We start from the raw sequence: 21767 nt of genomic DNA, 5'->3' as shown, positions 1-21767 counted from the left end.
TATTCCTAACTGTACATTTGAGAACTGAAGACACAAGTAAATACCTATATCATGGAATGCCATCAACAAAGCTGAAATATGAAGGAGACCCCACAAAAAGGGCAACTGAGACCCCTTTGCCTCCTCCATCCCTAGTTATTACCCTCATTTCCATGATGCTTCCAGGTAAGCAGTAACCACTAAAAAGGTATATTCTCTATAGACCCCCATAATACATATTAAAAGACTTGTCTGACTTCCACAAGATCAGAAGATCACCCAGAAGATACCATTTTCTCCTGCTCTATATCTCACCAAAGAGGGAAGAATGGCTTATTTCTCTTTCAGGGTCATTCTAATCCTGCCTCTTGAATTAATGGTTCAAAAACTGGTTCCTCAAAACATCAAGCAAAGTAGGTCACCTGGTCTCCCTGAGGTTGCTGTTTCACAGCTTATTTCCCAAGTTTAATATAGCCTGCTAACTTTACATCCAACCTGCATATACTAGAAATCCCTCATAGTCAATCCAGTTTTTCAATTCAAGCTGCAACAGACTCATAATACTTTGGCAGGAGAAGACAACAAGAAGTTGTCTTCAGAAGTTCTAGATTACAGTTCCCTCCATTCCTTATTATATGGCTAGGGCTGAAGGGACTAGAAGTCCAAATCTTCCAGAGTACATTAGGATGAGTAATTGGGCTTTGACTAGTTTCGGTTTCTTGTCTCTGACTCATCATCTACCTGACTGTCTTGAAGTTCACCTCCCTGTAACTATGTGTAGCTGCAGTCTATAACAATACTCACTATCCAGCTCTGCCTCCACAAACTACATTATGGGTTCACGCATGATATTAAAGCATAATGTTATTTAAATACTGTGTCAAATTAACCCCAAACATGATGCTAAATCAGTGGTTCTCAACCTTTTTAATGTCGCGACCCCCCAACCGGTCGTAAGTCGAGGACTACTCAACTGGTGCAGCACCATTTGCAGAATGGGACTTTCTGGGCTCAGCAGGGCAGAGACAGCCTGGACAATTCCTATTGGCTTTTGAAAGCCAATAGAATTAGACTCTATTCAAGAGAGTCTATTCTATTGGCTTTCAAAAGCCAATAGAATAAAAGGGAGTAGCACAGCTAAGGAAAAGGGGGGAAAAATGGTGGATTGCGTTGTTTGGCGACCCCCATGAAATGGTCGTTCGACCCCAAATGGGGTCCCAGCCCACAGGTTGAGAACCACTGTGCTAAACCAAAATTGATCAAATCATATTATTAAAGTATTTGTATTCCAAGCAGGGAAGAGCTCTTTGGATGTGGTGTAAGGAGCTCAGAGTGTAGCAAGGATACTTATGCCAAAATTGGACCCAAGCATTATATATTTCTACACAATATATTTTAATAAAATATGTGAAGATGCTTTTGCTATGAGGATCTACTGTGTTTGCTTTAGTATATAGTTCCCTCTCTATTTTTGTGCCAACTAAAATTGCATGATAGCATTACAAATTGGAATTACCACACAGGATTAATTTTTCCTTCTCAACCATCTCCCATTTCTGTGCCAGGGAAAGTTTAATGAGAAAAGGTTAAGCCTTCCTCATCTTACACATTCTCTATGAAATAAATAAAAAATAGAGACAAAAATATATTTGATATACAGAGTCATTTTCAGGCAACTATATTCGGAAGCAGTTTCTCTATTCCATGGAATTATTAATAAAGGGGAAGTTTTAAGCCTTTCATTATTTATAGTAACCAAACATGCAAAAATTGCTATTTTAGTATATTTAAGATTAACTTCAATATTTTAGTATCCCATATTTTGGCAATTATGCAAATTAACAGCTGTCAAGTATTTTAGACTTCCTCAAATATTTTACCACTTTTCTTTTTTATTTATGAACTTTGTAACTCTTTATGAAAATGTGTACATTTTTAAAAATGTAAAAAAAATAATAGAGGGTGATTCAGTACCGAAATTTGTTAAGATTCAAGAAATCAGAAAATAAAATAAAATAACTCCTATCAGTTTAGAAAAATTGCTAAAGATGACTCATTATCTCCCTCCCCCAAGTATATGCCTATGGGGGTAGGAGGTGGGGAAGCAAGTCTAAAGCAATCTTATGATGTGGTATGATGCTATTAAGGCTTTTTTTAAAATATTCAGATCAAACAACCACTACATTTCTTTTTCTCCAATTTGCTTAATGGCCAATCCAGAGGAAATGTAGGAAAGCGGTTATTTGGTCTTTCAAAAGCAGTTGTAGGAAGGCTCAAACTGGATAGAACAAGGAAAGGGGAATAACCTTTGCCTTTTGTACTATTTTCTTCATTGTATTTATTCCTTTTAAGCTGTTATTTACCACAGTAGAGAACACATAACTTGAATAAAATCAGCTAGGTTCTAAAGCAGGGATGTCAAACTCACAATGTCACATGACACGTTGCAACGTATCGTGAGTTTTTTTCCATTGCCAGCAATGGGGTAGGCATGGTTTCGGCATGATGCATCCAGCCCGTGGGGTCAGCAGTTTGACACCCCTGTTCTAAACCAATATGAACAGATAGTTTTATGTTTGTATAACACAAGGAACCACACATCAGCCTATCGTTTGTTGATTCATATCCCACATTATTTTTCCAAGGTGGCAAACATATACAACCCAGCTTCCTATTTTCCCCACAACAACCTTGTGAGGTGAGTTGGGTTGAGAATGACTGGCCCAAGGTCACCCAGCTGGCTTTCATGGCTAAGGTGGGACCTCAACTAACAGTTTCTTGCTTTCTAGCATGATGCCTTACCCATTACACCAAACTGGCTCTCAGTTTGGTTAGTTCTCAGTTTGTGTGAATCAGCCTATGTAGTGATTTACTGAGTTAATTTCATTAACCATGATTAACCATGGGTCAGCTTGTCACACAAATACAGACTTAGTGTAGGAAAACAGCATGCAGGTAAGCATTTGCATTCCCATAGCAATCCCTATGGCTTTAAAAAAATATATATGAATAGCTAATTATGGATCTCCAACATCTCATTTTGTTTAATCCATCAGTGTTAATTATAATCCTGTAGTTCTTTATGTGGCTTTATCATCTAATTATTTCCACAGTATTTTATCAGAAGGGGAGGGGAAGACAAATCTTCCTTCTGAAAGTAAAAGGCTGTTACTACCCATGAGACAGAAACAAAGAGAACTCACCACCTGATCACCAAAATTTACCTTGGTGGATTTCACGTTTGCAAATTGCTGCCCAGTAGTGCATACAGGAGCATGCGGGCTATGCATAAAAAGTAGCCTTTTTCTGGCAATATAGTGATGTTTATTAATCACTGTTATTTAAATAATGACTTGTAGCCACAAGCATGGACTTCGACTGTATGTAGAAGCTTGTGACTTGCTGTGACTTATATCTTAAAAATTATTTCCTAAACTAACGATTGCACATTTCCCCTATATATGTGAATATCAAAGGTTTCTGAATGTACAGTGGAGAGCAAGGTACAGACTTTATACCTGCTTCATAAACACCGGTTTTGTTTGGGGAGCTTCTAAAATCTAGTTCGCAAATTTCTAAAATGAAAATGGATCAAGGGACCTAATACCTTCTTTTTTCCCCAAGGATATTTGGAATGACAAGTTACATTTCTTACAAAATTAAAAAACCTAGACTAGAGTGACAGGTTATGTGCTACTTGCTTTTGTAAGAGTAAATTATATATTAAAAAATAATAACCAGATCCTTCTGGACTGGAAGCATAGAAATATACAGAACAGAAAATTCAAGCTTTTATAGAACTTTTCTATAAAATAAATATACACAAGTTTGCATTTTTAAACTCTAAAAAGATCCATAGGAATATGGTCACCAATATTTCATGGAATAGTTTGCACACTTATTTTAAGGGTACATGATTATTACTTCCAAAGATCCTAATCTGAACTGCATGCTTACAGTAGTAATATTTTGTACCACAACACATTTATAGTGTAAACAAGAATAATGATTATGTACACACCAGCCCAAATAACGTACAAACTGAGAAGCTGAAAACATTCTGATCAAATTCTATTCTCCATAAACAAAATGTAGATATGTGTAAGATCACAGCATATTATTATTAATTTCAAGGAACTACTATTAATACATCTTGCCCTTCAATACACAAGTAGTAATTTGTCAAACCAAGCCGGTAAAAACTTGTGAAAGGACGCTAAGACCTAGGAAAATTTGTTATGGATCATATCCAGGTAAGAAATAATTAAAAAGAAAAAAACTGGATTTTTTTTTGAAATTCTGTAAAATTGGACTTCTTATTAATTTTAATTATTTTAAGTGTTCCTTAAAATATCAAGAGATTTCAAAATAAGTAAACATAATGGAACATAATGAAAATATGCAAGAACAATACATAACTTTTATCCAATAATCACTTCAATAGACTTCTGGAGGTACATGACAAAGTCAGGATTTCAAACTATATTCAAATGCTTATAAGATAATGCATATAAATATTGTGACATTCATATTTGGAGCCAACTCTAGATATTAAATTAATATTTATCTAGATAAATAGCTTAATGACTCCCCGCTAGATACACTTTTACATTACGTAACTTGATGCATTACTTTATATAAAGAGCCAAACTTCTTCTATATACTAGCATAAGTAAGTATTTGCAATTGAAATAAAGCCAGTTTTGCTTTATAAAGCAAATGGGGCGTTGCCTTACCTGAACGCCTTTTCTCAGCATGATGATGGAGAATCCACGAGTGGGTTGTCTTAATCTTCCTGCTCAAATTAGACTAAGTCTGAAAGTTGCCATGCCTCTGCTGGGCTAGAACACCCCAGTTTACGACAAAGGCAAGGCACAGACGATAGTCCGACACAAATGCTCCTCCTACACTGGATACAGGGCCAGATGGACACTAAAGGGAGGATGTGGATTCTCTATCATCATGCTGAGAAGGGGCATTGTCTTACCTGAACGCCTTTTCTCAGCACGGAGATGGAGAATCCACGAGTGGGACATACCAAAGCCCTGTTGTCCCTAAGGGGGGAAAGTAGTCTGGGCCTGTGTCCTACTGGCTGATACCATTTGCTGTAACACCCTCCGTCCAAACGAGACATCCGTGGAGGCAAATTTGTCAATTTTGTAATGTTTGATAAACGAGGAGGGCGAGGACCAAGTCGCCGCTCTGCATATCTCCCCGATCGAAGCTTGGGTTGCCCACGCCGCCGATGTAGCAACACTGCGGGTGGAATGGGCAGTGATGTGACCGGGAACGGGTAATGATTGTGACCAGTATGCTTGAGCAATGCAAGCCCTAATCCACCTGCCTATGGTCCAGGAGGAAGCCTTTTGACCCATGGAAGAGGGCTGAAAGGAAACAAACAGTGCCTCAGATTTAGAGAAGGCAGAAATCTGTTTGATATAACGCCACAGGGCCCTGCGAACGTCCAGACTATGCCACTGCTTCTCTAGTTCATGAGACGGGTGAGGGTAGAAATTAGGAAGCACCACCTCCTGGGACCTGTGGTACAGGGAATTAATCTTTGGGATGAAGGAAGGATCCAGACAAAGGATCACCCTGTCTGCATGGAAAACGCACAGGTCCTCTCTAATGGAGAGGGCAGCCAGCTCTGATATTCACCTGGCTGACGTGACCGCCCCAAGGAAAGCCACCTTCATAGACAGTAGCCTTAGCCTTAGTGTCTTAATAGGTTCAAACGGTGGTGAGGTAAGGGTCTGTAAGACCCGGGGCAGGTCCCAAGAGAGATAACGGTGGACCGCTGGTGGCCTGGCGTTAGTCGCCCCCTTAAGGAAGAAGCGCACCAGGGGGTGGTGTGCCAAAGGGGCGGAATTATCACAAAGGAGCACCGTGGACAGGGTCGACACCTGTCTGCGGATGGTATTTGGTGAAACCCTTTGTCCAGCCCATCCATCAGGTATTCTAGAACTATTGGGATAGTGATGTACGAGAGTTGCACCTTGTACCCTGAACCCCAGAGACAAAAGTTCCTCCATGTGGCATCGTAAATCCTATTTGTAGAGGGGCGCCTGGATTGCTGGATCATGGCGATCACCCTCAATGAATACCAGTCCCGGGTCAAGGCCCGTCGCTCAATTGCCAAACGGTTAGTTGGAGCCACTGAAGATCTGGATCAGAATATCATCCAAGTAACACTGGACTCGTACCGGAATTTGTCTCAGGTAGGCGGCCAGCACTGCCAGGACCTTCGTGAATACTCAAGGGGCCGAGGAGAGACCAAATGGAAGTGCTCTGTATTGGAAATGCTGGCCGGCCTGGCAGAACCTGAGGTACTTGCGATGTCCAGGAAGGATGGGAATATGCAAGTACACCTCCATTAAGTCTATGGATGTCAGGAAGTCTCCCCTCCTGATGCTGCCTAGGATAGACTGGAGTGTTTGCATCTTGAACTTCCTGTAAGTTAGGTGGTAATTGAGCTTTTTTAAATCCAATATTGCTCTCCAGCCCCCTGAGGACTTCGGAACGACAAAAAGATTGGAATAAAACCCCCGTCCCCTCTGATCCTCTGGAACTGGCTCTATGGCCCTTATTTGCAACAATTGGGAAATAGCCTCTGACATGAGACTGGCTTTGATTGTGTCCCTGGGTTTAGGACAAGAATGGAAACGTTCTGGAGGACTGGACAGGAATTCCAGGGTAGACCATGAGTGCCAGGAGTCCGTGGTGGTGGCTTCCCATATGCTGGCAAAGAGGGACAGTCAGCCACCTATGGGAGAATCGTCCCTGGAGTCACCTGGTCCTTCTAAAAGGACGTCCTCCCGAGCCTTGAAAGTACTGCTTCGCCTGGAATTGTGATCTGGTCCTGGGTGCAGGACGGTCCTGAGGACGATCTGGTCTGGGGGGAAAGGAACGAGGGGGTTGAGACCAGTCCCAAGTGGAAGGTGAATGAAAGGACTGTCTGCGAAAGTATTGGTGGGACCGCCTATTCGCTTTCCTATGTAACATAACTTTGCGCTTGTCTTTTCCCTCAACCAGATAAGGGTTGAGAATCTCACCGAAAAGCTGACCTCCACTGTAGGGAGCGGTAGCCAAACGCCACTTGGACTTCAAGTCCGCTCGCCACTGTTTGAGCCAAAGCAGTCTGTGGGCTGAGACGTCTGTGGCTATGGCTTGTGAAGAATACCTGGCAGCATGGAGAGAAGTGTCCGCCATGTATTGTGATGTCACCAGCAACTTACCCAGGTTCTGATGCACTTGAACCTGGTCTGGGGGAACCATATCCTGAAGCTCACGTAGCCAGATGATGGAGGCTCTGGCAAAGAAGGCCAGGAATATAGATGCCTTTACCGCCCATGCCGAAGCCTGATGGGATCTGCGTACGGCAGATTTAAATCTCCTGTCCTCCGCCTTCAGAGCTTCGGCCATGTCCCCTGGAACAGTGGGATTAGAAAACAGAGAATTTAACGGTTCTTCCACTAGGGGGACCTCCAGTAACGATGAGAAGGAAGGAGCTACGTTAAATAACTTTTTTCCGATACAGCAGGCATGGGGAAGGAGCCCAGGTTTGCCCACTGTTTCTGGACTGTGTTGCGAAAGAAAGGCGGGCAGGGAATATGTTTCTGTGCCACCACTGGCTCAGAGTACAAAGGATTCGGGCCCTGGGAGGTAGAAGGAGCCGGTTGAGATTCCTGCTCTGGGGCGATGTTAGCTGAGGTGCACGCCTTGAGAAGTAGAGAACCAAACAGTGACTGGTCGAACAAGCCGGCGAGCGGTGACAGGTCTGAAGAAGGAGCCTCCTCATCGTCTGACAGGAGTAGATCCAATGGTTCAAAGTCCTCAGATCCTGATTCCTCGTCATGAGAGGATCTGATGGAAGAAGCCGCATAAGGAAATGTAGGGACCGCTGTCTGAGGGAACAACCCTAGTGGAACTGGAGGTTCCTGTCGGGGCCACTGGTAGGCTGAAGAGGCCATAAACTGGGCGAAGGCCTGAGCCATCATTGATTGAAACGGATCAGGCCATGCTACCTGTGCCCCTGTGGGACGAAGCCCCGCTGCGGTGGGCGTAAAGGTTGCCTCCGCCCCTGATGACACTGTGACTGGAGGGAAAACCCTCTGCGGTTCCAAACCCTGGCTAGGGAAAGTGGATTCCATCTGTATTTATTTATTTATTTATTTATGAGACTTATATACCGCTTTAAGTGCAAGCACTCTCTAAGCGGTGTACACCAGTAAGCAATGTATATATATATATATATTTACATTGCCCCCAACAATCTGGGTCCTCATTTTACCTACCCCGGAAGGATGGAAGGCTAAGGAGACCACGCCCCTGGAGCCAGATTAGAGGGGACTAGCTGTGGCTCGAACAGCGATATCACAGGTGGAGCAGGAGTGTTAATATCTGCCTCACCTGCCAAGATTGGCAGTTAAAATCTTTGGAAGAATTAACGCATGAAAATTTAACTTATTCATGGTTCCAATACAGACAAATAGTGGACAGATGGAAGATGGATTGTAAAATGGGCTGGCTTAGAGAAGATGAAGCTATTTTAAAACAAGTAAGAGATCAAAGGCCAACCCATATTAAGAGAGTTTATGGGGTTTTAGTGGAATTGGACTCAGAACCTGAATTAGTTAAAGATTGTATGATTAAATGGGCACAGAATATTGGTGAAACGATTTCAATGGATACCTGGGAACTTATTTGGATAAGAAATGTTAAATTCACACAAGCGCAAAATTTAAGAGAGAATTTTTATAAGATGTTTTATAGATGGCACCTTGATCCAAAGAAAATGTCCATTATGTACCCTAATCTGCAGCCGAAATGCTGGAGATGTGGACATTTGGATGCTACTTATTATCATACTTGGTGGACGTGTAAGCATATAAAAGCTTTTTGGATTAAGATATGGTGGAATATCCAAAGAATTTTTAAACGGAGGGTAAAATTTACTCCGCAATTATTTTTACTAGGTATTGTTACTGATTGTGATGCTAAGGAGGTTATATTGATGTTAAATTTGATTACAGCCGCTAGGCTGTTAATAGGGCAATATTGGAAGAAGGAATCCTTGCCTACTTTGCAAGAGTGGTTTCACAAAGTTTCGTATCTGGCAGAAATGGCAAAGATTTCGGCTTTTTTAAAGGAGCAATCTCAAGAGAAATTCTTTGCAGTATGGGAAAAATGGATAAATTTCATACAATATAATTTGGATATGGAAAAATATCATTTAGCTTTTTTATAATTTGTAATGATTGTTTTTTCCTTCTTTCTTTCTTCCTTTTTTCTTTACGTATTATTACTTATATATATTTTTTATATATATATGTTCTATTTTTCGTCTATTTTTTTTTCTCTCTCTCTCTTTTCTTTTTCCTTTTTTTTTCTCTTTTTCTTAGTACATATTATTCATTTTAAAGCTTATGTTATGCATATTATTATTATATATATTATTATATATATTATTATTATGATCTTTATTATTTTTATTAATTATCTTATAAATTGTAAACGTTATTTTTTAAAATTTGTTAAATAATCCTATATTCAGTTCTGGGAAGTCGGGGGGGGACGGTGGGGTGGTTTGGGAGGGGGGGGATGTTTATTTGTAAAATTTTGAAAAATTTCAATAAAAAAAAAAAAAAATCTGCCTCACCTGCAGTTAGTTTCCGTGCCTTGGAGAATTACTTCTCCAAGGCCTGATGACATCTACTGGCCTCCTTCTCAGCTGCCTTCGAGGGCTTCTTAGTGGACTGAGCCCTGGCCTTAGCCTTGAGCCTCCCCGCTGCTTCCACTGTGGAAGACTTGTGTTTCTTTCTGGCGGGGGAGTCTGGAACGCCCTTTGCAGACTGAGGAATCATGTTATCTGCCATTTCCCACCTTTTCTCCAGGAACTCAAGGCTTGATGTTCCCTTCTTCAATCTTCTCCCAACCATCTTGTGAGAAAGATTGAGCTGAAAGAGAATGATTGGCTCAAAGTCATCTAATGACCCTCTATGGCTAACAGTTATTGGATGCCCATCTTACCATAGGGTAACTCTGAGTAGCTTAGAGTTACATCTATTCTAAGCTAAAACATAAAAAGTTAAAATCAAACATTAAAACCAAAGACACATGGGGTGAATGGGGATGGAGTGGGGGGTAGGGGTAGGTGGGATCTATTATTACTCAATCAACCACCTCCATTGCGTTGATCCCCCACTGGGACCCTAAGCTGACTGGCAAAACCACGTCTTTAAACCCTTATGAAAAGATAGGAGAGTTAGGGCCAACCTCACATCGGGGAGCAAGATGTTCTAGAGGGCAGGAGCAACAGCAGAGAAGGCCTTACTTCTGGACCCCGTTAACTGAAATAATCGGGTTGATGGGACCTGCAACATGCCTCCACTACTGGCACTAGTGGTACGGGTCAATCCCATTGGGGTGAGACAGTCCCTCAAGTAACCTGGACCCATAAAGTTTCTGGAACTTTACTCACAAGGAAGCTGAATAAAATGGCAAATCTTATAGCCCATTTTCCCCAACCCCACATCCTTTGGGATGCTCACCTGGCATGGAGATAATTGGCAAGAGAATTGGTATTTGTATTTGTTCATTGCAGAGGACAGGATTACAAGAGAGTAATCATGCACACAATAGAGAAATCACATGGACAGGAATTCATTAGCTGCTTAGGAGGCAAAAAATCCTTCAGTGTGAAATTAGGGTCTGGTCAGCATCAGGAGCAGAACCAGCCAGCTGGCAGAGGGTTTGATTCAACTAGCAATTAAGGTCATAGAGATGAACTTGTTAATTTTTTTAGATGCTGCACTGCAGAGAACAGCAGCCCAAGAAGAGATAGCTTGTTTAATGACTCTCTCCACTGGGGGGGGGGGGGAGAAAAAGGCACAGGACTAATAATAATGGCAAACACGTGACTGAGAGTTGCTGATAAAGTTCTAAATATGAGCATTGGTCACAAAATTACCTTTTCATCACTATTGTAACTGCAAAGACTTGCTGACTGACACAATCGCTAAACAAAGACTAACTCTATAAATAATCAGTTTGTAAAGGGAGATGAGTAGTTAAGAAATATGAAATATAAATATTTGATATTCATGCATTCCATATACTCTCATTAAATAATATCATAATTATGAAGTTTGTATGCTGTTTGATTCTCAATCTCAGTTTTTTCTTCTACTTCTATTTTCTTAGCTTTGAACGTTTTTATAAAACTTTCTCCAACTACATGAAAAGACATGACACTCAACTGTTGTATGATCTTCATTTCTATCAGTAAGCTCCTGAATAAAGAAATGTTAGACTTTGGAGAACACAATCCTGCTAGAACTAAGCATCTGCATGTTACATAATTGTTTTTATGTTACAAAATATAATTAGAAAGCAGAATTGTTAAATAATGGAAGTGTGTTAACTGGGTGGGTGACAGCCTTTATAAGTTTGTTTTTCTCAAAAAAGATGCTTTTCTGAGATATTTAAACTCTCATTTGTTTGAAATGGTATAGGGTTTCTATAGAGCATAGGTGTCAAACTCTCCACATCACGTGATATGTCACAACAAATTGTGACTTTTTTGCATTGCTGGAGCTGAGATGGGTGTCTCCGTATGATGCAACTGGCCAGCAGTTTGACACTCCTGCTATAGAGGGTTGGATTTGAAGACTTCCAAGGTCCCTTCCTATTTTGTTATTCTGTCATTCATTAAACAGCACATCACCTCTAAGTAAAAGTTTTTTATTCAGTTTTCCTTCCTTAAGCGACAGCATCTAAAATGGTACACAAGTATGACCTTTAACGTCTTAAAATATTTCCCGTTTTTAATCAAGCAAAACTTTAGCCAACTTTTTCATAATTTTGTAATTCCTGTTTTGAGATATAATCCTATGCCTGTGGTGGCAAACCTATGGCATGTGTGTAGAAGCGGCACTCAGAGCCCTCTCTGTGGGCACACACACCATGCCCTGGAGATGGCAGCCGTCCCTCTTCAATTGGCCGCCCGCTAACTTGCCGAGATCCCACGTGTCCGGATGCATCCCAGCACAGCTGGTTTCCCATCCCATCCCTCCTGGCCTCGCATGCTCTCCTTTTCCCGGCACAACTCACTGCACTGCCTCCTCAGCTGTTGGCCGGCCGTCCAGCTCAGAGGCGGCTTCTCTGAACTGTTGGTGGTAGGCTGTGGAGCTCTAGAGTGCGCTGGTCAAGGTGACAGCAAGCTGTGGCTGCTGACAGACACTGTCGGCCCCCATGCGCTCACTGGCCTGTGTGTGCGGGGGCTGATGGTGTCAGGCAGCAGCCACCCCGGCCTCACTTTGCCCTGCAACAATGGCACCCCCACCCTGCCTCGCCTCACCCTGCAGGACGAGACTCCTGCCCACCACCCCACCTGCCAGAGACCCCCTGAATCTCCCCCACCCTGCCTGGCCCCCACAGGCGTCCCTCCCCATGAGCAGCATCGAGGTGACCATGCCTATCTTGGCCACCCCCACCCTGTCTGCCATGACCACTACAGCCACCCCCACCCAGTGGGCCACGGCCACCTGGCACCCAGTGATAAATAAGTGGGTTTTGGGTTGCAGTTTGGGCACTCAGTCTCTAAAACAGTGGTTCTCAACCTTTTTAATGCCGCAACCCCCCAACCGGTTGTAAGTCGAGGACTACCCAACCAGTTGTAAGTCGAGGACTACCCAACCGGTCGTAAGTTGAGGACTTTCCCTGCCCGGGAGCGCTGTGCATGTGTGATGCTGCCCCCTGCGCCGGCTGAGGCGTAGCTGGCAAGCGGCAGAGACGGCGCAGGCCAACCACCGGCTGGGCACCAGCTGGCCCAGCCCAAGGGAGGTAAGGCACCCGCTGGGCCCCACGCGCGCCAGCAACCCTCCCTGTGCCCGCCGGCCTCCCACCTCCCACCCCTGGCCCTCTTTTACTTACATTTTTAGTAGTTGCTCAGCAGGGAGGGGTGGAAACTTCCAGACAGCTCGCCTTCGCTGCAGACAAATTGCAGCACTGTTTGCAGAATGGGACTTTTGGCGGGCTCAGCAGGGCAGAGACAGCCTGGACAATTCCTATTGGCTTTTGAAAGCCAATAGAATTAGACTCTATTCAAGAGAGTCTATTCTATTGGCTTTCAAAAGCCAATAGAATAAAAGGGAGTAGCACAGCTAAGGAAAAGGGCAAAAAAATGGCGGACTGCGTTGTTTGGTGACCCCCGTGAAATGGTCGTTCGACCCCAAATGGGGTCGCGACCCACAGGTTGAGAACCGCTGCTCTAAAAGGTTAGCCATCACTATCCTATGCATTTCAGTGAGACTTATTCCCCAAGGAGGCTATCATCAGAACAGAGGGAGTAAGCTGTTGGCTAGATTGATACACTTAATTCCTGAAACTTACTGCTAAATTGTTAAGCCTAAGTAATTATATCCTTTTAGAATGGAATACTTAAATTCCTTTTAAAAATTATCTATCAGCAATTCAGCAATAGGATAGCACTGAGACTGTGGTCATATTAGCACAAAAACCAAAACCAAAATACAGACACATGTTCAATAGGTTTCAAAAACTAAGCCCTGCATTGTATTCAGTAATTATGATTATGGAAACCATGGCTTAGAGATATATGTGATCCATCCAGAAATATTGTCTCACATACACAAACACACATTCAAAATCCATATGGAATTTGGGTATTATTTGCAAGATGATATTATTGTGACATTATTATAATATGTTATATGGACAATAGTTCATAACCATACGTGGTAGTTAACCCAAAATTTAAAACTATGTGGCAATCTCCATAGTAAGTAGACTTGAACAAGAGGTATTCTAAAAAAAGTTTTTTTCTCAGAATATGCATTTTTATGATGAATTAGGTTTAAAGCCTAAATTAACTTGGCTTAAGATAATTCATAAAAGGCTACTTTCCCAACTTCTCCCTTCTTAATCTACCTGGACTCTTCCCCCCCCCCAAAAAAAATCTAACAAAATATTTATCTAATTTACTTAATAAAGAATTAAAATTCTATACCACCAGAACAACTATACATCCCTGTCACTTTACAGTAAGGAATAATAGCAAAGCATCTACAATATACAATCAAGAACTGTATGATAATTATCATCCTCTCCTGTTTTGTGTGCCCTTTATAATTATTTTTAAGTGTGATAGTTTTATGTATTTGTTTTTTAATTAAACGTTGTATGCTGCCCAAAGTCACTTACATGAAAGATGAGTGGTATATGAGAAATAAATAAATTTAAAATCTCTAGAATCAGGGGTGCTTTTGAAAATGCAGAAGAGGACAAATTTGGTCTTCCTTCAACAAACTGCTGCAACTCTTCCCACAAAAATCTTGAATATAATGACAGACTTTAGAGGTCATAATTGGGTACAAGGGAAGAAGCAGATGAAAATGTCCCTCTATTAACCTTCTTAAACTAGATAGGACACATGCTACGCAGAAAAAAGCAGAGAGTACAAGTTCACCATTTTATATCCACAGAGCTCATATCCACAACCACAAGAGTTAGATTTATTTTTGTGCTACAGCTCCCACGTGGAATAATTCTAAAAATACTCACTCATCATAGTTATAATATGCAAAAGCCACTAACCACATCCCCATTATGTCTTTTTAACAATTGTATGTTAAAATTATGTTTAGCAATTATACGTTTTACAGTTACAAAAGCGCTTAAAGTTGTGATATATGAAATCCATTTACACGACAACAGAAGGAATCCAAATATGTCACTTCTGTATGCAGCAGTCACCGTGGGGGTGGGGAATCACCCTTTTCATATGCCTACATAATGAAAGGGAAACATATGGATGTAAACGAGTCTTTTGATCTGGTGGCATACATCAAGAGAATCATATGTATGCAATATAAAGGTCTCTGCGTGAATCCATTTCCTGGATCATATTAAAAGCAATGGCTTCCAAATTTATTGAAGTCTCTGTGTGAATCTATTTCCTGGATCACATTAAAAGCAATGGCTTGCAAATTGAGTATCCGTTGTCTTTCCCAGGAACAGAGCAAATCCAGAAGAAAGTAATCTGGAGATTCTCCCTTCTTCATCAGTCGCATTTACTGCAAAAGGGTAAACTAGCATGGATAAGGCTGGAAGTCTTAATTTTTTCCACTTTTAAGTTTGTAATTGTAATGCTGATGCTATTGTGTTCTTCTATTATAAACCAATTGGGATCCATTTATTTTATAAATAAATGCTGCAAAGGGAAGAGCTCTTATTCAAGTCCCCCCCCCCAATATCCAGTTCCATCCTCTTTTCCTACCCCATACAAATCATTCAGGACCACTGAACAGGGTCAGTTTTCATTTGAGTGTTTGGGAAGGAAAGATTTCAGTAATAGGTTTCTTTGCACTTCTGAAACTTTGCAGAGTTCTTCTAAATATGTTTATAGTGTCTTCTCCTACAAGTGATGATGTCATTTTGGCCAGGATTAGTCATTAAAATTGCACAAAATCAGCACTATAGTATAAACAAGTTGGTAAGTACATGCCATTCACTCCCACAAAGTAAAAATAATGCAGCTGTGAGTTGGGATGAGGGATCTATGACTGTATATGCTGATAAATCAATTACCTGCCATAGGAACAATACAGGTCAAAAGAACTGTTGTATTCCCTGGCAATGAAAGGAATAAAGAATTCCTACAAGCAAGTTTTTTCCACAGATGACAAGAGAATGTATTGCTCCCTGTAATATACAAACTTCTCATAATCATAATAATGGACATTTCCCAAGGTATGTATATGATTATTTGGTTTCAGATTTTCTATATGGTTATTTCTAGGATGATACCATCTTTTTAAAATATAGATTAGACCCTATTTTTATACCTCCATTGATCCACTTTGAGTTTGGAAAGTTTTCAAAGGCTTTTTAAAGTTCTAAGTCTTGAAAACATGAAATAATTTTCACAACCTAGTTTTAAATATTAATATACTTGGCTTAACTAGAAAGTGGCTTGCATATATCATTCAAGGGAAACTTCCCTAGATAGCATTTTTCCTTAAACACATACACTTTAGTACAGATTCCACAGCTGACTTTAAAATGATGTCCCTCCAATTCAGAACTGCCATGGCATCGATTGTATAAAACAGTTAAAGGCAGAAAGAGGCAGCGATGGGAAGCAAGCAATTCTGGAAAAAAACCAAGTATGCTTTGGCTCTGTAGTAGACCTAATTTATCATCATTTGGACATTCCAGTGGTTAACTAAACCAAGAAAGCAGAACAACTGGTACTTTATACTGTAAAGCTCCTTCTACCCTATCATAAACATGTCCTGCACATCAAGTCCAATTTTCACATTTAATCATTTGCTCTCTCATAACAGATTTAAATAAATACCATAACATCAAATTTCTCATTAACGCTCCTCAAAAACTAGGAAGTCTCATAGTAGTTTTGTATCCCAAAACACACGCACACAAATAAAATCAGCTCTTAAAAGGAAATTCTGAAGGATGTAAGATATTGCCTTCATTTCCTTTCGTAATGCAAGTTGGATATTATGCTAGGATTTCTCTTTAAGGCCACAGACCAAAGTTTATAGCTGACAAATTCTGCAAGCAGCTGATAATTCACTGTCTACCCCTAATTTTTTTTTAATGGACCAGCTAAATAAAGCACACAGTGGTTTTGTCTGTATGTTTGTACATGTGTGTGTGTGTGTGTGTGTGTGTTTTGGTCTCATTTGTTTAATTGGATTATCTTTATCTATTCTTAGGACTTATGCAGAACAGATAATGTTTTAGATCATATCTGTGCAGAAATATTGAAAATTCAAAAGGGTTCAAAAATCTTTAAGCACCACTGTTTGGGTATGCGCATGCAAACACTATAACAAACACAATTAAAGCAATGGTAACTTCTTTTGAAGTTACAAAAGAACCATACTATTAGAAAGAAATTTTAACAAACACATTAGTAAAGTAGTATGTTTTCCCCAAGCAGAAAACCTTCATCCCAAATATATTATTTATGGGTTACTTTTGTTGTTGCCACGATTTATTTTAATTCAATAGAGCTTAGAACTAAAGGGTTGATCATTTAGATTTTAATTGAGATGCTATGGCTTGGGCAAAAAATTGATTTATATATTAAACCATCACTGGGATTCACACATCTTCTTAACCCATAATTTGTTTTCCAAATAAACCACAATTGACACTAAACCAGTACCAAGGAAATTGCATGACTCCTCAGTATCATTACAATCTAATTAGTTTTATAAGATGTAGAGATTTTATATCAGTATCCAACATAAATTTTAACTAGCAATCATTTGGGAATGTTTCAAGTTAAGCTTCTAAAAACCTAGTTAAATGGTGAGTTCAACATTTGTCTTTCAAATTTCTTCAAAATGGATTATAGCAGTTGATAAGTCACAGAGAAGTTGACATCAGTTACCTTGGCTTCTACTATTTTAAAGTGGAATAACTCCATCTAAACACTATTGTTTCTTTGCATTTTGAGGCAACCCCCCCCCACAAAAAAAAATCTAAAAGCCGAAATGTGAACTTTAAAGTAGACTTAGTATTCTTTAATAAACAAACCACACCTGCCCTGGTTCTCAGAAAGAGGGGGAAAAAGATCCCTGAGCTGCTCATGAACACAACACAGCTCTGCCCGCTATCATATCTGAGCTGCAAAATCCAAATGATCACAAGATGGCATCATATATAACACATACTTGTACTCTCTGCTACCATCAAACTGTACCTCAGAATCTGGAGCCCAAATATAGTAGCTGTAAACTTTGTTGTAATATCCCACCTTTAGCACTTCAGTTAAGTGTATCTTCAAGGTGCTCAACCCTGTTTAAAGAGAACCAGATTTAGACACCACATACAGAGTAATTTTTAAAATCTCAATTCTTGAAAATTAAGATTTAGTTATCCATCTTTTCCATTTTTATTAATCTTGGTACTTTGGATACCCTACTGTTAGATACTTTTAATATCAGGCAGTATCACTAGTGTCCACTGCTAGCCATATACAACAGAAGCCAATAGAGTCATAACTACATATGACAGAACGGTATTAAGAAAGTACAATGAGTATCACCAACAAAACTTCAGTGTTATCTAGGGAAACATTCCATAATAAGTATTAATAGTCACTGCACCCACAACAACAGTTTCTGTACTGACAGCTAGTCTTAAGAGCTAAAGTATAAACAGAATCTCCAACTTACTGCTAATCAGGTAGCTTTTGATAAACTATTTCTTCCTCAATAGTCTCCCATGAACAATTTGGTGATCATATGAATTTCTAGAGGTGGATTAGCTCTGAACTGTATACAAAATATTTTAAAAGATTCAAACTATGTAACCATAAATGATGAAAATTACCAGGATTAGTTCATGGTGTTTATTTGCTGTCACAGAATCCTTCCTGATACCATGTCAGGCATTGGTCTATCTCAGGGGTCTCCAGCCTTGGCAACTTTAAGACTTGTGGACTTCAACTCCCAGAATTCCTCAGCCAGCAAAGGAATTCTGAGAGTTGAATCCACAAGTCTTAAAGTTGCCAAGGTTGAGGACCCCTGTTCTATCTAGTTTAGCACTGTCAACTCTGTTTGGCAGAGATTGAGAACACTCAACAGGCAAGAACAGAATGTGTTTGGCCAATATGTGGAACAATGTGTTATGAAAATCCAGAAATCGTTCCGCACAAACAAGCAAAGCCCCATCTGCGGGATGCAGGCAGTACATGAAACCAGGCCCCCTCCGGTCTGCAGAAAAACCTCTCTCCACGGAACCGGTCCCTGGTGCTCAAAAGGTTGGGGACCTCTGCATTAGGAGACAATGGTTATTGTGACACAATATATTCAGCTATAATATTCTCTGCTTTTTTGTGACTGACCCTATTTTGTGAACCAAGTCACTGCAGTTTGTAAATCATGGCTTAGCAAGTGGCATGAATGCAAAACAATTCTGGTTTATTGTTCTATCATTAAACAAGTCACAATTTAATATATAAAGACAGCAACGTAATTCACTTAATACACTTAAAGCAACTGGAGAAGGGAGGTGTGGACAGCCTGTTCAAGTACTTATTGGGCCAAAAGCAACTGTGAGTCAACTATCCTCTCCTAGTCAATTATGTTATGAAAACTTGAAAATCCAATCATCTGTAAGATACAGTTCAAGTCCTACTCAAAAACACATAGAATATCAAGGCAATATCTTCCAAGTCCTGATAGTGAACTATACCCATGATCTCTACTGCCTACTAGCCAATGGGGAAAAGGAGGTATTGATGTAATAAAGCCTTGTCAGTGCTTTTCCATCAGAAGTGCTCATCAGTTTGAGATCCAATTGGAGGAAATGGACAGAACGATACTCCATGTTCCTAAAATGGTAACCCTTGAGCCAACTCTGACAACAGCCATGACCAGATTTGTGGCTAAGTCAGGGGTGTCAAACTGCTGGCACATGGGCCAGTTGCATCATGCGGAGGCCGCACCCATCACGGTTCCAGCAATGCAGAAAAAGTCACAATACATTATGACATGTCACGTGACGTGCCAAGTTTGACACCCATGGGCTAAGTGGTTTAGGCATTCTGAGTGAAAGAACCAGCTTGTACTGTATGTTTAAAAAAATGGTAATTACAAAAATTCCCAGTACACGCTAGAGACAATCTCATATCAATACACAAATAATAAAGAACAGCGTTCAGTGAAAACCTGACAATGTAAAACATAAAAATGAAGCCAGTTTATTAAATACTATTTTGTTTGCTTCATTACTGCTCTCTCTTCAGTGGATTGGAATCATACCCCAGAGTGCCCAGCTCAACTGCTGCAAAGAAGATACCGTAGAGTAGACAATGCCAGTGATATTTGTGGAACAAGAATTGGATTAAAAGGAATTCATATATTATACTAAACAAATGTTTAGTGGAAACAAATGGCTAGGTTCTAACAGCATGTCCTAAGACATGATTTACAATAGATAATGCCGGTACTAACATAAGCCAAAACCAAACAAACCACATTCTGTCTTAGCACAATATATTAACACAGCCTTAAAATCATGCTTGACTCAACTTGTTTAAGCAAATAGACTGTTCAGCTATACACAGAAAAGGAAGATTTTACATAAAACTTACCGTACACTGAAGTAAATTATACATTAAATCTGGACTAAATCCACAGATCTTAGTTTGAGAACAGAACTACTTGGTCACCTTTCCTTTTGAATAGATTATTCCCTTTCTTTTCCCTTACCATCATTGGGCAACTCTGTTACATCCATTTTTTAATTGTTAAAAGACAAATCAACCAAGGCAGAAACATGCCACCTGATTCTGTATCTTTCTACTTCTAATTACAGATGACATTTACTTGATAAAGGCCAATACAAAATAAGTTTTCTATGTTGCAAAACAACATTTAATCTTGAATTTTTTTTCACAGAGACATCACCATTTGTAGGTTAGATACGCAATAAGCACACTTAACTGAGGAAAAAAAAATAAAATGTGCTTCTGACTTCTCTGCCAAAAATATTATTTCACCTTTTCATACAAAAGCCTCTTTTCATACAAAAGCCTATTTGAAACATTTCCATTTGGAAACACCACTATAAGCTTAGCCTTCCTTTTTTAAAAATCATAATACCAAGTGCTTCAATCTTCCTTAAGCCTAATTTTCCAAGATGATCAATATACAGTATTAACTACCTTCCCTCTCTGCCCTACATCCTATTTCCAAACAGAACATTCGGAGCATACTCCTGTGATCAATATTGAACCTGAAAAATAACTTTTTAATGCTAAACTTTTTGTTTTCTAATATCAAGTGGATTGGAAGTACAGTACTGAAGATTACTCAGTGATGACATGAAAAACACGCTGCCTCCTAGGCCTTAGGTTCTTTATTCTAAGAGAAATGCATAAATTTGAAGGGACCCTGGCTACCTTGCTGCCAACTTCTCTTACAACTGTGCTGCTTCATGATCCTCCTAAACAAGCCTAGAAAAATCACATCCATAAATACAACACAGCTTGAACAAGTAATCCTCGTCTATTTTCCCATAAATGCATGCAGGCTTCTATCATGCTCAACTAAAGTTGTAGCTTTCCTCCAGCCATGTAGAAAAATTGCCACCTGTGAAGCGATTCTCTCATCTTTGACAATTGATCACACACGCCACCCAAGAAGAACCCTTTAACCACTGACCTTCTTGTCAGTATGTACCACGCAGCCTGTTTTAGAAGACTGGCTACTCCACAAAACCAAGTTACCAGGTCTATGCTCATCATCAGGGCAAGATCCCCTCTTGTTCCTCAAATTCCTGAGTGCAATGTGAACGAATTTGGATTGCCTCTCGTGCCGGTGAGGTAAAGATCAAGATCGTTTGCCTGTAGCCGCACCGCCTCTAGGCCCTGGAAAACCTCGTCGTCCATGCCAGCCTCCGGTGCCCACAATGGAATCCGATACGCGCAGCTTTAGAGCAGCTTTTTCCCAGCTCCACCCTCACCTGGGCTTCCACCTCTCCCAGGGCTACCCGATCCGGCTGCGAAAATCCCGAGGACCACGAGAAGTGAGCCAAGTGGGGCAGAAAACGCCAATGCTTTCTGCCGCCTCGTGGTCGTCCGCGTTTTTGCAACCTACAGACAGCACCCCCGAATGCGCGGTTCACCGCCGCGGAAAGCAGGAAGCCGAATCTTTGCCGCAAACATACGCACACATTTGCTCCAGCCAGAAACTTCGGCTCGCTTTGCTTCCATTTAATAGATATGT

At 40.5% G+C, this 21767-nt stretch overlaps 1 protein-coding gene across 8 annotated transcripts in view; it reads right to left on the bottom strand.

Moving 5' to 3' along the window:
- TANC1 (tetratricopeptide repeat, ankyrin repeat and coiled-coil containing 1) overlaps positions 1 to 21767 on the bottom strand; it is a 185063-nt gene that overhangs the window by 162829 nt on the left and 467 nt on the right. Inside the window, exon 1 of one of the 8 annotated variants that reach the window (XM_039328407.1) lies at positions 21204 to 21739. The exons of 6 other annotated variants lie outside the window; for them this stretch is intronic. In XM_039328407.1, the coding sequence (XP_039184341.1) occupies positions 21204 to 21286 (83 nt within the window). In that variant the 5' untranslated portion in view covers positions 21287 to 21739. Of the gene's footprint in view, positions 1 to 21203; positions 21740 to 21767 lie in introns of those variants that run through there. One more of the 8 variants, XM_039328412.1, reaches the window with a different exon arrangement.

This window comes from Crotalus tigris, unplaced genomic scaffold (genome assembly GCF_016545835.1).
Source record: "Crotalus tigris isolate CLP2741 ecotype Arizona unplaced genomic scaffold, ASM1654583v1 scf7180000024376.1991246, whole genome shotgun sequence".
Taxonomy (NCBI): domain Eukaryota; kingdom Metazoa; phylum Chordata; class Lepidosauria; order Squamata; family Viperidae; genus Crotalus; species Crotalus tigris.
This window is presented reverse-complemented; position numbering and strand designations above follow the sequence as displayed.